Raw genomic sequence first — 16,090 nt, 5'->3', positions numbered from 1 at the left:
ACTAGTTGAATTGTTGCTCAATGGTTAATCACCTATAAGTGCATTAAATGCACAATGGCTAGTGAACTAATCAAATTGCTTGTTCAATTGGCAAAACCCTATTTATGTCTTTTAGGGTTCTCGAATTGGAAAATTATAAATTAAAGTGAGTTTGAACATTTATTGATAGGAGAACAACTACATTCAATTGAAAAGTGTTCTTTCTTCTCATTCAAAGCTCTTAGAAAGTGCATTTAATTCTTAAACCTACAAACCTCTTTATGCACCTTCAAGTCCATCCTAGTTCTTTCTTGTATTGAGAGCCTAAATTGTTACAAGATTTGGAGTTCATAAATTCATTCTTATTTACTTTCGTGAGAGAAGTTATTCTAGTAGGTTGAATATTTGAAGAGTTGCAAAGGTCTATTAGAACCTAATTAAAATCAACGTTTAGATAATAGAGGCTTGTGGTTCAAGTCTTGAAGATAGTAGAACCCTTACTCGGTTAGAAATTTGAGGAGAGTGAATGTAGACGACTTGTCGAATCACCACAAAAGCGTTTACAATCTTGTTCTATCACTTTCTTAACATTGTTCTTTATTTATTAATTGTCTTCTCCATATCTTGCTTGTAATTTCATATTTCCAAAAAATGTTAACACCCATTCCCCTCTACTTTTGGGTGATTACCTAAATTTAACATGACTTAATTAATGCTTTAGATTCTTTAGTAGATCTACTAATTTTTTTTAAATAATTTAAAATTCAATAAACTAATACAATTAATTGTCGATTGAATTCAAACTAATCCAAAATACCCTTTCTATAATTCAGTATTTTTGAAAAATGTTTCTAAAAACAACATGCATACCACCATTGCTTTTACATTTTAAAAGTACCATAAAACTATTTGTTGTTATTTTATTAAAAACAAGATTTAGGAAAAGGACAAAGGACGAAGTTTAATTACTCTAATCATCATCTTTTGGTGGTTATAAAAATAAATTTTAAATAATTTTGGATGTCGTTATTCTTTATGTTGGTCGGAGAAGTGGTTCAAAAAATGGAACTAATTAGAGAATAACATTTCTCAAAGAAGTCGTTATTTTTTATAACGCATTCTTATGAATTATCAAAGAAGGTTAATTACAAAGAATTTCATAAACTTTACTTTTCTCTTTAATATGAATGACTTATCTGTTTCTTTCTTTTTCGGAACAAAACGTACACCAAAATAAAGAGAATAGCCACTTTTGCTTTTCCTGTTTCTTAATCACATCCGATAATACTTCGAACTTTTGACCGCCAAAATTTTTACAATAAAAATGGAAAAGAGAGAGGTCGAAACAAGAGATGGTATTCTTTTGTATTGATAAGATTCTATAAGGCTTCTTTTACTTTAGTTGCCCCAAATCTGAAGCAAGGTATTGGTTTCCCCCCTCTCTCTCTATATATATATGTATGTGTGTGGATCAACCAACCTTATGGTCAGTGGTGGTTGTTGTTTTAAGAGGAAGAATGGCATCTGGAATTGAGGATGAAAAACTGGAAGATATTAAAGTGAAGTTGTTCAATTGCGCCATGCAAAGTGATTGGGAAGGAGTTGTAAGAATATGCGAGCAACACCCCAGTGCTCACAAGGCTATCATGCCTGCATCGGGGGAGACAATATTGTATATGGCAGTCTCAGATGAGGAAGAAAAAATAGTTGAAGAACTGGTTGAACAGATTAGTAAATCCGAGCTTGATGCTTTGAAGATTGGAAATGAGGAAGGAGACACTCCTCTCCATTTGGCTGCATCAATAGGAAATGTTCAAATGTGCAAGTGTATCACTGATAAGGATCGAAAATTGGTGGGTTTTCCCAACAGCAAAGCCGAAACGCCGCTCTTCTTGGCGGCCCTCCGCGGTCAAAAAGATGCTTTTCTTTTCCTACATGGAATGTGTGAGAGCTCTGAACGGGCCAATTACTGTCGGAGGGATGATGGCAGAAATATCCTTCACTGTGTTATCGATGAAGAATACTTCGGTGAGCTTTTTACCACAAGTAATTTAGTGTACATAAGAGTCTTTTCTTTCGTTTTATACTTTTATGTTTCTGTACATTTAATAAGGCATTTTTGTTCTTGTGTTGTTGAGTACTGCAGATTTGGCATTCCAAATAATTCATCACTACAGAGATCTAGTTGACTCGGTTGACGAGAATGGACTTACCCCTCTCCGTCTCCTGGCGAGTAAGCCCACTGCATTCAGAAGTGGTACTCCCCTCAGCTGGTTCGAAAGAATTATCTACCATTGTGAGTCTCTACATGATCTGTTCTGTGACGGTCTAATTGCAATATCCACGGTCTAATTTAACTTTGAAACTGGTACTGTGTATCGATTTTCCAAGGAATTTTCCTCTATGACAAACAATGGAGTGGGTCATATACAATTGATGTTTACTATTAACCATATCAAACTATTTATTGACGTCGTTATTTAATCTGCAAGGTGTGTATGTTGAAGACCTCAAGGAAGAAGAGCTTCAACAACAAAGCCCTCAGACTTTTAAGAGAAAAAGGATACTCGAGGGTCCTGAGAACTATCAAACATGCATGTACTTCGGGGACATGATTAAAACATCAGGTATGTGTGATGAAGGGAATGGCATAATTTCCAATATTTTGAAAATTGGATCAAAGTAGCGGGTCCAATCGGTTTGCTGAAATGGACTATTCAAGATTAGACCGTCAAACCGCTTGAACCATCCGGTTTCATATAAACCGGTCAACCGATGAACCATTGTTTGACTAAAAACTATGGACTGTCGCTTTCTATTCTCAACTGACCGACTAGCCTACAAAACAAGCAAACGACCACTGGCCTACAAAGCTGCTTTGATAAATATTATGTTAGATATATATATATATATCCTCCTTTTAAACTTTTATCATATAATAAACTAATTAATATAATAATTTTTAAAACTTTAAAATAACAAAATACATGGATATGTAATTAAAATTAAATATTATAATTTCCCTTTTATTTTAAATATATCATTTAAATATTATAGATATTCCATTTAATAAAATTTAATATATTAATACATTTATATTTATCTTTATTAACATATCAAATATAAAAAATGAAATATTATTAAAAATTTAATTATATATTTTTAAATTTCTTATAATTATTTCTAATTTCAATAAAATAAAAATATATATTTATGATATCATTAGTTTAATTGTAGCTTAACCCGTGCACTATGAATCGATAACTTTTTTTATTTAATGTTCGATCCAATTCTAAAAACATTGATAATTTCTTCATAAACACATTTTTTACAAACAGGGCATCATCACTCGTATCACATTATAGCAGTATGGCATAAGACCTCAAACACTTCATTAGCTTCAAATTAGTGGACATTTCAAGCAAATGGTATAAGGCTAACTAATATTTGTTTGTTTAACTTAATGTTGAATGCAATTTATTTTTAGATTTTAGATTGTTTGTTTTTAGTTTTTTTTTTCTCTTTATTATTTACTTTTTAAATTTTTTCAATGAGTAGAAAAACCAAATTTTGCTTAATACTAAAAAAAAACCTCTTTTGAAATAGTCAAAACACAATCTTTACATAATTCTCACCGTATCAATGCTTAATACTTAACAGAAATAAAATAATAAAAAAAACAAACAATATAATACTAAATACTATTAAGTTGTGTTTAAAGTTGAGTTAAATTAAGTTCTATTTAGATTTAAGTAAAAAAAAAAAAAAACACCACCTAAATGTTTTGAAAACTTTGTGCATGCCATAACATTAAAATTTATGTTGCATTGTTGCTTCAAAGGTACCCTGTACATGACAAATAATCTACCATATTAATTCATAACAAGTTTCCTAGATAGTTTTTCTTATGCCCTTTAATTTGATCACTCTTTCCACCATAAGACAGATTTTGTATGGAACGGTAGACAACCTTATAGCCCCAACCACACCAGTAATATTAATTAATTATATGAATAATAGTGTGCCTAGTTTTACTTGCAAATGGTTTTAAGATCATTCAGATGCAACAATGTTTAGTTCACTCATTTTCTATGGGACATTCTCTTACCGCATCCCTGCATGAAAAATGAACAATAGAAGCTTGTGATTACATATCAGTGTAATTCCTTTCCTTTGGTGAAAGAAAATCTGCCACACCATCAAGCCCTTAACTACCAAAATCAGTCCTGCAATGGTGATGAGAAAACTCATGGAATGACAACAGACATGGAAAACAAACTTCAACCCAACCAGTTTGAGAATTAGGTTTTCAACATATATATAGGAGAATGTTTTTGGAGCTTGCGGGTTGGCTAAATGATTAATGCATATATATAATTCATCTGCATTGCTAACAACACCAGAGCCATGCAGATCATATTTGCATTTCTTTATCATCATAATGCTGCAACCAATTCCTACTTTAAAATTTCAGCAATTACTATATTTGCACCAAACTATCAGAAGGATGATGATGCAGAGAACCCAAACCAAGGAAGAAAAGCAACTTCCGAGCATCAAGGTGAGTGTTGGATCCACTTTTTTAGATTACAATTTGAAGCAAATTCAAGGAAAAATTAGTTACACCTGTATGAGGGAATTTCCTGGAATACTCTACAATAAGCTAAATGCCAACCTACATCTTCCCAAAAGAAAGTTGAAATATGCTACGAAACTTAGAGAAGATGTTAATGGAGAACAGATTTTAGAGAGATAATCAGAAGGTTTAAGAATCCCAAAAGAATGCTCTATTGTGTGAGCTTTGTTATTATTTATATATAATTTGTACATTGAATCTGGAGAAAGCAAAGCTTTGATACACTATTATAATTTGTTAGAGATTTATATTCTGTCAAAGATACTAAGTTGTATTCTAACAGATTAAGGTGGTGTTTGTTTTTTTGGCTTTTTGCTTAAAGCAATTTAGTTTTAGAATTTAGGTTATTTGTTTTTCTACTTTTTCATGATTTATTATAAATTTCTTACTAAATAGAAAAAACCAAAGGTGGTGTTTGTTTTTTTACTTAATTCTAAATAGAACCTTAATACTTAATAGTATTAAATATTAGGTTGTTTGTTTTTATAGTATTTTATTTCTATTAAGTATTAAAAAGTAAAAAAAACCATTGTGTTATTTTTTCTATTTAGAAAAAGCCACATATTTTGGCTTTTTCTATTTAGTAAAAAGTTTATAATAAGTCATCAAAAAGTAAAAAAACAAACAACCTAAATTCTAAAACTAAATGATTTTTAGCAAAAAGCCAAAAAAACAAACACCACCAAAATATGTATCTTTTTCTAAATAGAAAAAAATAATATATTGGTATTTTTTTACTTTTTAATACTTAATAGAAATAAAATATTACAAAAACAAACAACTGAATATTTAACACTATTAAGCATTAAGGTTCTATTTAGAATTAAGTAAAAAAACAAACACCACCTAAGTTTAACCAAGTAACAGAAGTAGGTAACTGATTCTAACACAAAATATAACTTAATTTATTTGCTTCAAAAAGTTACTTCTGAATCTACTTGGAGTTTAACTTTTTATATGATTAAGGTAATTTTAATCAACATGTCATAGTAGTATGACTGAGCATAAAAAGTACTTGTAACATCTATTTGAAGTTGGTACTTTGTATCGATTTTCCAAGGATGTTTCTACTATGATAATCAATGGAGTGGATCATATACAATTAATGTTTAAAAATATTTATTAACGTTGTTATTTAATCTACAAGGTATGTATGTTGAAGACCCAAAGGAAGATGAGCTTCGCCAACAATGCCCACAAACTTCTAAGAGCAAGCAGATACTCCAGTGTCCTGAGAACTATCAAACATGCATGAACTATCAAGCTATCAATCTCTTAAGATTACCTATATCATTCTTAAGTTATAAATCCTTTTATTGTGTGATCAATATGAAATTAGCTACATTATAAAGAGCTTATGTCAAGTTCCACTTTAGGAACTACTATGGTCATAATTTACCTGAATATATGTCCTTAAGATCACCCAAGAGCACACACTATCTCATTCCCATGAGATATCATGGTGTCTCAATTGAGAATACCTATTGCTATCGACTTCCATCAACAGTAACCTAATCCATAGGAAATATATGCTCACTCTAGAATCTCATTGTAGGGTATTTTGGATTACTCTATTACTTATGTCATGATTAGGTTAGGAGTGTTATTCTTTCTAAGGTTTTGTAAACCCTATGCACAGTAGAAAATGTGAATTCAAAACTTTTCTAGGATTTAGAAAATAAGTTTAGTGTGCTTACCAATAATTTGGATGTTCTCAACTTTTTTTCTTTCGGTAATGAACAAAACAATGTTGCCGAAAGTCTTATAAAGGCATGATCTTCCACTCAAAGACTTAACCTCAAACCTTGAAACTTAGATAGTGAAATTTTTTAAGCTAGAGGGTAGGGTTCTCTCTCTATATATGGAATATAGAGAATGTTAGAGGAAAAAGAAGACTTAAACCCTAATCCTTAAGGTGGTATTTATAAGGTTCCTATTGGGCTTATGTGACTTGAGCCCACCATAGGCTTAGGTCACTTAATCTAGCCCAAATGTGTCCTAATTGATTAATTAACCAAATAGAGTTGTCCAATTAATCAATAGCCCAATTCAAAGATATCATTCACTAACCCTTATGTAACCTTATGAAATTACCAAAATGCTTTTATGCACATAAGTGAACTAAAAGCTAATCCAACCTTAATAAATCATGTTATCAAGGTATATGAGTTCAAGCAAGGACCACTAGAACCTAGAAGACAGTATTGGTTCTTACAGAATCTAATTTTAAAGTTGATCCAACATCTCACTACAAAGAATCAATTATGCGCTAGTACCCTATGCAAATAACAATAAGACACTAAGTGTTTAAGTCCATGACTTGTTATTCATTGTTTACAGTCTTCTCATGAACTAGTGTCTATATTCTAACAAAGTGAAAGTTATCAACTGCTCAACATTACCTTTACTCTTCTTGAGTTCTAGATCCTGCTATGGTGTGATCAATTGACACATCTTAGCTCACAATGAGCTAATGCCAAGTTCCACTTAAGGAACTACTATAACCATAGTTTTCCTAAATATATCTTTTTAAGATCACCCAAGAAGACACAATATCTCAATCCCATGAAATATCATGGTGCTTTTATTAAGAATACTTGTTGTTGTCATCTTTCATCAATAGTGTTCCAATTCATAAGGATTATATTATAACTTTAGGATCTTACTCATGGGTTAAAGTCATTACTAACTTTAGCATACACTCAGTATTCTCTTAAGGTTAAGAGATAATGCAAAATAGTAGTTTAGTGAAGTCATAACTACTCAATAGCCTTACATTATGATTTACTATGAATCTTGTCCAATGTGTAACCATACATACTAGTGCACTCACCATGGGAAACCCATCCCGATGGTTAAGACTTGCCATCCTTTTAATTAGGAGGTAGTGCACTACAACCTCAAATGGGTTACATAAGGCCATGAAACGATTGTTAACAAATCATCTACTTGCAAGGAACCCATGACTTGGATCTTTCATGCAACTCTTAAGGCACCTAATTTATGTACAATGAAAGATATGCAAGCCAAAATGCTCATAAAGTACAATACATGGAATAAGAATAGATAAAGTGAAACTAAAGCTTTATTAAATAAATAATCAACTTTGAATTTGTTACGTCATGTCATGTTTTTTAGGCTTTATCATAACAATTTCCCACCAATCCTTAAAGCATCATGTTACAATAGCAAGCAAGGTGCACATCTGACATACATATGCTATTCATTTGACCATCAAAGACTCTCTGTCAATGTTTTGGTGAAGGGATCCACTAGGTTTTCCACAAAAGGTATCTTCTCAACCACTATATCACCCCTTTGAACTATCTCTTGAATCAAGTAATACTTTCTTTTATTGTTTTTACCCTTTTAGTGATTTCTTGTTTCTTTAGACTATACCAGAGCCTCACTATCATCATAAAATAGTATCATTGGTTGTATAGCCAAGAGGACTACCCTAAGTTCCATAAGAAACTTCTTAAGCCAAACAAATTATTTTGCTATTTCAAAGGCTGCAATGTACTAAACTTCTATATTAGAGTTAGGAATACAAGATTGGTTCACACTTCTCCAACTAACAACCATACTACCAATAGTAAATACAAAACAAGAGGTAGATTGACTAGGATCCTCATCAAACCAAAAGTCCGAATCGGTGTACCCTTTAAGTATTAACTCATCACTTTGGAATATAAGAATATAATCCCTCGCTCTCATAAGATATTTGAGTATATAGTTGACAAACTATCTAGTGTTTTGGACCTAAATTTGACTAATATATACTCCCCATACCTACTGTAAAGTAAATATCCAGTCTAGTACATAATCTCACATATATAAGGCTACCTACTGCTAATGCATAAGGTACTGCTTGTATGCACTCTTTCTCTTGAGGTGTCTTAGGACATTGATCCTAGGAAAAAGGAATTCCATGGTTGAAATATAATAAACCTTTCTTAGTATCCTGCATCATATACTTTACTAAAAGCTTTTTAAATAGGTGGCTTAACATAGTGTTAGTTTTCTAATTTTATGGTCTTTTAGGACCTTGATCCCAAGAATATATCGTGCTTCTCTTAGATCTTCATTTGAAATTGAGTAGAAAATCGGATCTTGATAAATGACAATAATCTTACATTATTACCCATGAGTAATATGTCATCTACATACAAGATCATAATGACCACCATGTTTCCTTGCAACTTCTTGTATATACAAGGTTCATCCTCATTTTGATCAAAATTAAAGGTCTTAATTGCCTAATTGAAACATTTGTTCCATGAGTGGGATGCTTGCTTCAATCCATAAATGGATTTGTGCAACTTATATACCATATGTTCTTGGCCTTTTATTATAAAACTATTTTATTACATCATATAGATGCTCTCATCAAGATTGTCATTCAAGAATGTAGTCTTAACATCCATTTGCCATATCTCATAATCAAGATGTGTCGCAATGGATAGGAGTATTCTAATAAACTTGAGCATGGCTACTAATAAGTTATCTTCATACTTGAAACCAAGTTTCTGACTATAACCTTTCACTACAAGCCTAGCCTTATAAGTCTCAACTCTTCCATCTACTCCCTTGTTCCTCTTGTAGGCCCACTTGCACCCTATGGGTTTTATCCCTTTAGGTACTTTTACAAACTCCCAAACTTGGTTAAAATACATGGATTCTAACTTCACCTCCACAGCTCTTTGCTAAATATGTGCATCCGCATCGCTCATTGCTTCATCATAATCTATGAGATCAATCTTATGTTTCTCTAAAATAGCCTCGCAAGGCACTCCCAAATACATAAATCAGCCTGGTTGTATAACAACCTTCTCACAATAATGAGACATTGGTGTACTAGAAATTGGAATGGTTGGTATTAGATTCATAGTTTTTATGTTGTTATTAAGAGTCTCATTTAGTGCTCTTAAAATGTCTTCATTTCTAGTCCTATTACTCATGATATAGTCACCTTCCAAAAATATAGCCTTTGTACTAACAAACACCTTCTCATCGACCTAGCCATTAATAACCCCTTGTTTCTTTTGGATAACCTACAAACTAACTTCTAACCTCGGTCTCAACTTATCTACCTTTGGTTTCATCACGTGTGCTAAACACTCTCAAATGAGAATATGGTGTAAACAAGGTTTACTACCCATCCATATCCTTGTAGGAGTCAAATGTACCTACTTAGATGGAACTAAGTTATGAAGATATCTAACAATATCTAAGACATCCCAAAAAGGATATAGGGAGTGTAGAAAAACTCATTCTGGATTTCACCATGTCCATAAGAGTTTGACTTCTTCTTTTCGCCACTTCATTTTGTTGTGGAGTTCTAGGGAGACTTAATTTAGATATAATCCCATACTTTTTCAAGAAATTAAGAATCAAACTCGACTAATATATACTTTCCACTTTGATCGGATCAAAGTACCTTGAGGCATTTACCTAACTAGTTCTTTGATTTTTTCTTAAATTCCTTGAATTTATTTAAGGCATCATATTTCCTATGCAAAGGGTAAAAATAACCATACCTAGAGTAATCATCTGTAAAAATGATAAAATACTCATACCCTCCACATGCTTGAACATTAAATGGTCCACAAACATTAGTGTGCACTAACTTTGGAAATTCTTTGACTTTAACGCCCTTAGTATTAAAGGGTCTCTTAGTCATTTTACCTCTTAAATAGGATTCATGGACTTGAAAGTCTTCTAGAACTAGTGAGTGCAATGTTCCAGACTTAACCACTCTTTGGATCTTATTTAGATTAATGTGACCTAGATGTAGATGACATAAATATGTTTTATTAGTGTTAGACATCTTCCTCTTTAATGAGATATGATAATTTTCAACAACATACAAGATAGGATATGACAAAGATTGTCAACCACTAGACTTGAGAAAATAAATGAATCATTCTTTCTCATAGAAACAATTTTATTGAAATAAACTAAATAACCTGGTTTATTTAAACTAGAAATTGAAATCAAATTCTTTCTAAACTCAAGTACATAAAGACAATCCTAGAGTTTTAAATGTTTATTATTGTCAAATACTAGGGTAATGTCTCCCACTACTTTCATAACAATGCTCACAACAAATGTTAGAGTCAAGTACACTTCTTCCTCATTCAACCTTCTTTTAGTTGAAACCCTTATAAAGAATTACAGCTATGATTGTGGCCCCGAAATCTATCCACTATGAATTGGTAGAATCCAACACTAAACATGATTCACCTAAAAGTAAATGAAACCTATCTTCTGATCTCTTTAGGAACATAGGACATTCCTTATTTTGATGACCCTTCTCAACCTTTGGTCTTACCTTTCTCAACCTTAGTATTTCCTTGCTTGGTTTTCTTGAAAGTATTTTTCTTTTTCTTATTATTATGAGAAGAACTTAAAAGGTCTTTCACTGTCATGTGAATACCTCTAGCCTTCTTGAGAGTTCTCTTAATCATTTAGAGTTTCCTTATCAGTTCAAGCAAACTCACCATTAACTTATTCATAGTGTAATTGAGCTTAACCTACTTGAATGAATTCAATAAGCTCTTTAGGATCATATCAACCTGGGTTTCCCTATCTATCTCAACTCCAAAGATCTTCATCTCATTAAAGAGTGCAATCATGTGAATTATATGATCTTTAACCAAAGTTCCTTTTTTTATTCTAGTGTTCATAAAGGACCTAAGAGCAAATTGCGTAGTTAGTTTACCTTATCACCAAACATCTCTTATAGACTTAAGAGAATCTCACAAGTATAATACAATGGGCCTTCTCATCCACTATTTGCCATTAGGAATGAGTACTTTTCTATTCCTGCGTGGCAAACTCTTTGGAAATGGAAGAAGCAATCTCTGAGTTACCCATTTCAATTGTTCTATTATGAGCACTATGTCCAAGTTCTTTTCCAATCAACATAATTCATTCTAATTAACTTATTATTAGTAAGAATTAGGGTGATATGGTTATAAGACATGATTCTTGTCACGAATAAAACATTCCATGCATTAATAAAGGAAACTGAGCATTCAATACAAGATAGTAATTAATTTAGCAAAAATGTAGTCTTTTCTAACTAGATATATCTATGCCAAGTATCCTAGTACCATAAGAATCAAGCTTACTCTAAGCAGGTCATGATTCTTATTACTAGTGTATAGACTCACTCTAATTAATCAACTTACCTTAAACCTTAAAATATTATCCCTAAGACATTGATTAACATACCTTTTGTGTTTAGCCCTCATACTATGCAAGTTGGACCACTTTAGGTGATTCTACCTCTTCACATTTGAGTTAAGTGTATAACCAAGATTCTTGACATCAATGTTACCAAGTAGAAAGTTTCATCATCAGGATTAGTCATTCCTATTATAAACATATATAGTATTGCCCATACGTCCAGATCCCTTGATTCGTTGGGTTGCCCCATCTTCAGGATGATGATGGGCCCAAAATCAAGATAGGCTTGATCTTAGAGATTGCAAGCTTACCTATAGCCCTCTCCCACTTAATATTTTGAAATAAGAGACTAAGAAATTTTAGTAACCTTCTTTAAAAAAACTATCTATCATGAGATTTTCCAAGGCCTTATTTGTTACTTGAATTAGGACATTTGTACTAATTAGGAATTGCGTTCGTATTCATTGTCCTTGAACTTTCCTTTCCCAATCATAGTTTTTCTTCTCTCGAGTGGAGAGCCTGGAAGACCACCTTAGGTGTTGTTCTCCTTCTCTTAAGGTGGGAGAGCCTAGAGAATCACCTAACCTAATACAACAAGAAAGTTCCAAAATGAATGACAACTCAATAATAGCAACATCTAATTCTCAATAAATATATTTGGAAATAATCCTCATGAAAAATTATTTTCTATAAGAAAATCCAAAATTACCATTTTTGAAAAAAAAATTAAAAAATATTTCATATCATATGAAATATTCAATAAAAACATAAAATGAAATTAAATAAAAGAGGAAATCTTATAGCCTTAGGGAACCTATTGCTTATTTGGTGACCCAAATATTTAGATTATGAAAATCCAAATATATCAAATTAAACTTACAACAAAAATAAGGTTAGTGGCTTTACAAAATACCAAAAATAACCCTAAAAACCCTAAAAAAAAAAGTCATTGGAGCTACCAAGAGCACTTGAAATAACTTTAGGTGTTGGAAAGGACACTTGAAGTGCTTTGAGCACTAATACAACTTTGAGCATTAGAAAGACTGCTTAAGTGTTGTGATCACTCAAGCAATATATATAGTTGCTCAAGTGTTGTGAATGCTCAAATGCTATATAGCTGCTCAAGCACTATGGTTGCTCAAGTGCTATATAACCTCTTGAGATTTGCAATTTATAGAATTTGACAACATATTTTTTCATCTCTAGCCTCTCGTTTTCCCCAAAGCAACTTGTTTTTTTTGGTAGGGGAATATGTAAAACTTCTTATGATTGTCCAAAATGCTTTCATACTCTCCATTGGTTACATGGATTGATTAAAACTTTATTTTTACATCAAAATCCTAACTCTAATACTTTGTAGTTTACAAACCAATCGATGAATAAAAAAAAGAAATGGATTTTTACATTAAACAATACACCCCTTATAGGGTTTAAAACCCATTTAAGAAAAAATAGAGCAAGCATGAAACAAAACAATAACACTATATGGTCATCATATTAAAAGAACATAAAATCACATGCACATACATTCATCCCTAACAATAAAATACCCTGTAAAAAAAAATTAACACACCCAAGAAACGATTTAACATACTTTTACTAATCTAGGATTTTGATACCAGTTGTAGGGAATTTTGGATTATTCCACTCCTTAACCTAGAATCAAGTTAAGTGCCTACCATTCTCCCTAGGGTTTTCTAAACCCTAGGCATAACAAAAAACCTACATTCAAAACTTTTTTAGTATTTAGAAAACAAGTTTAGTGTACTTACTAATGATTTGGATGTTCCCAAATCTTTTCCTTTCGGTGAAGAGCAAAACAATGTTAACGAAAGTTTCATAGACCCACAATCTTCCACCCTATGACTCAACCTCAAACTAACTAGGCTTAAATGACTTGAGCCCACAATGGGCTTAGGTTACTTAATCTAGCTTAAAGGGGTTCTTAACCTAACAAGACTATCCAATTAATCAATTAGCCTAATCCAGGGATACCATTCACTAACCCTTGTGTAACCTTGCTAAATTATAAAAATGTTCTTATGCACATAAGTGAACCCAGAGCTGATATTACCCTCATAAATTATATCATCAAGGTATTTGAGCTTGATTGAGGACCATTGGGACTCATAAGATAGTATTGGCTCCCTTATAATCCAATTTGGAAGTTGTAACATCTTACTACTGAGAACGAATTGCACTCTAGTGCCTTATGTAAATAACAATGAGACAGTAAGTGCTCAGGTCCATGACCTGCTATTCATTGTATACAACATCCCCATGAATTTGTGTCCATAGTCTAATAAAGTGAAAGTTATTAGCCTCTTAAGATTAGGTCTATCATCCTTGAGTTCGAGATCCTAATCTAGGTCAAGTTCCACTTAAGGAACTATTATGACCATAGTTTTATTGAACACATCTCCTTAGGATCACCAATGAGGGATACATTATCTCAATCCCATGCAATATCATGGTGTCTCTTTTGAGAATTCTTGTTTTTATCAGTTTCCATCAATAGTGACCTAATTCATAAAGGATATATGATCATTTTAAGATTTCACACATAGGTCAAAGCCTCTACTAATTTTGGTACAAGCTTAGTATTCTCTCAAGGTTGAGAGAATATAACATAACACCTTGGTGAGTTCATGACTACCTAATAGCCTTACATCATAAATCACCATAAGTCTTGCCAAATATGTAATCATACACACTAGTGCACTTACCATGGGAAACCCATCTCAATGACCAAGACCAACCAACTCTCCAATTAGGAGGTAGTGCATTATACACTTAAATGGGTTGCCTAAGCTTACCAATCATCTACTTACAAGGAACTCATGACTTAGACCTTCCACATAACTTGTAATGCACCCAAGTTGTACAATGCAATAGATACAGGTTAGAATGCTTACAAGTACAATTCATGGAATAAGAATATATTAATGTGAAATTGGAACTTTATTAAATAGATAAGAAACTTGGAATTTGGTACATTGTGTCATTCTTTTAAAGGCTTTATCCTAACACTCACCCAAAGGTAAAAGCCACTACTAAATTTGACACAAACTCAATATTCTCTTAAGGTTGAGAGACAATACAACATAGAAGCTTAGTAAAGTCATGACTACCCTATAGTCTTACATCATAACCCACTGTACGTCCTACCCTATGGGTAACCATACACACTAGTACACTCACCATGGGAAACCTATCCCAATGGTCAAGACTAACCATTCCTCTAATTAGGAGATAGTGTACTACACCCAAGTCATGTATAATGCAAAAGATGCATATGAGATTGTTTATGAGAATATAATTCATGGAGCAAGGATAAATAAAAGTTAAAATTGGAATATTATTAAATAATAAATCAATATTTGTTGCATCATGTCATGCTTTTAAAGGCTTTATCTTAACACTCTCTTTCATATTAAAAAAAAAACCCTTCGATTTGGGAATAGAGCAGTTTCATCTTGTAGATTTTTGTAGCATTTCTCTACAACCTCTCATACATCTTATAAACCAAGCCAAGCTTTCATCTTGATAATTCAATTATCATAATTGTCTTTGTTGAGTTAAGGACTTGAAATAGATACATCCCACTTACCATTTTTTTGTATGGCTCTTATACCAATTCGTTAGAGTAGTAAGTTTGAAGGAGAAACACAAACAATTATTAAAGAAGATTAAAATTATGGAGAATTGAAACTTTATTGTCTTCCACTACTCTCTCTTTTTCAAGATATTAGATAATCTCATATTGAAATACTTGCACTTAAAAAATATAGAAACCTTCTAAAACTTGACTACTCAAATATAGAAACTAAAGCAACCACTCAAAATAAAATATTCTCCTTGACTTTTACGGACTAAATCTAATTCTAATATTTAAAAATTTTCAAAATCAAATTTAACTTTCTAACAAAGACCCTACAACCCTAACCATACAAGTAATATCAATTTATATGAGTACTAGTGTGCTTAGTTTTAATTGCAAATGGTTTTCAGATCATTTAGATGCAACCATATTTAGTTTACTCATTTTTCATGAGACATGATCTTTTTGCATCGTTGCATGAGAAATGAACAATAGAAGCTTTGATTACAAACCAACTTAATTCCTTGGGTATAAGAAAACATAACACACCATCAAGCCTTAACTACCAAAATGAGTCCTACATTAATGGTGATGAAACAACAATAGACATCAAAAACAAACTTCAACATAATGAGTTTGAGAAGATCGGGTTTTTAACATACATATGAGAATGTTTGTGT

At 32.1% G+C, this 16,090-nt stretch overlaps 1 protein-coding gene across 2 annotated transcripts in view; it reads left to right on the top strand.

The window, feature by feature from the left end:
- Positions 1-1,477: 1,477 nt before the first annotated feature.
- The window catches only part of LOC104880284 (uncharacterized), a 31,542-nt gene continuing 16,929 nt past the window's right edge, over positions 1,478-16,090 (top strand). For both annotated transcript variants that reach the window (XM_059739653.1, XM_010656562.3), the window contains exons 1-4: positions 1,478-2,007; positions 2,126-2,275; positions 2,472-2,606; positions 4,454-4,540. In XM_059739653.1, the coding sequence (XP_059595636.1) occupies positions 1,497-2,007; positions 2,126-2,275; positions 2,472-2,606; positions 4,454-4,540 (883 nt within the window). In that variant the 5' untranslated portion in view covers positions 1,478-1,496. The remainder of the gene's footprint in view (positions 2,008-2,125; positions 2,276-2,471; positions 2,607-4,453; positions 4,541-16,090) is intronic.

This window comes from Vitis vinifera, chromosome 9 (assembly GCF_030704535.1).
Source record: "Vitis vinifera cultivar Pinot Noir 40024 chromosome 9, ASM3070453v1".
Classification (NCBI taxonomy): domain Eukaryota; kingdom Viridiplantae; phylum Streptophyta; class Magnoliopsida; order Vitales; family Vitaceae; genus Vitis; species Vitis vinifera.
This window is presented reverse-complemented; position numbering and strand designations above follow the sequence as displayed.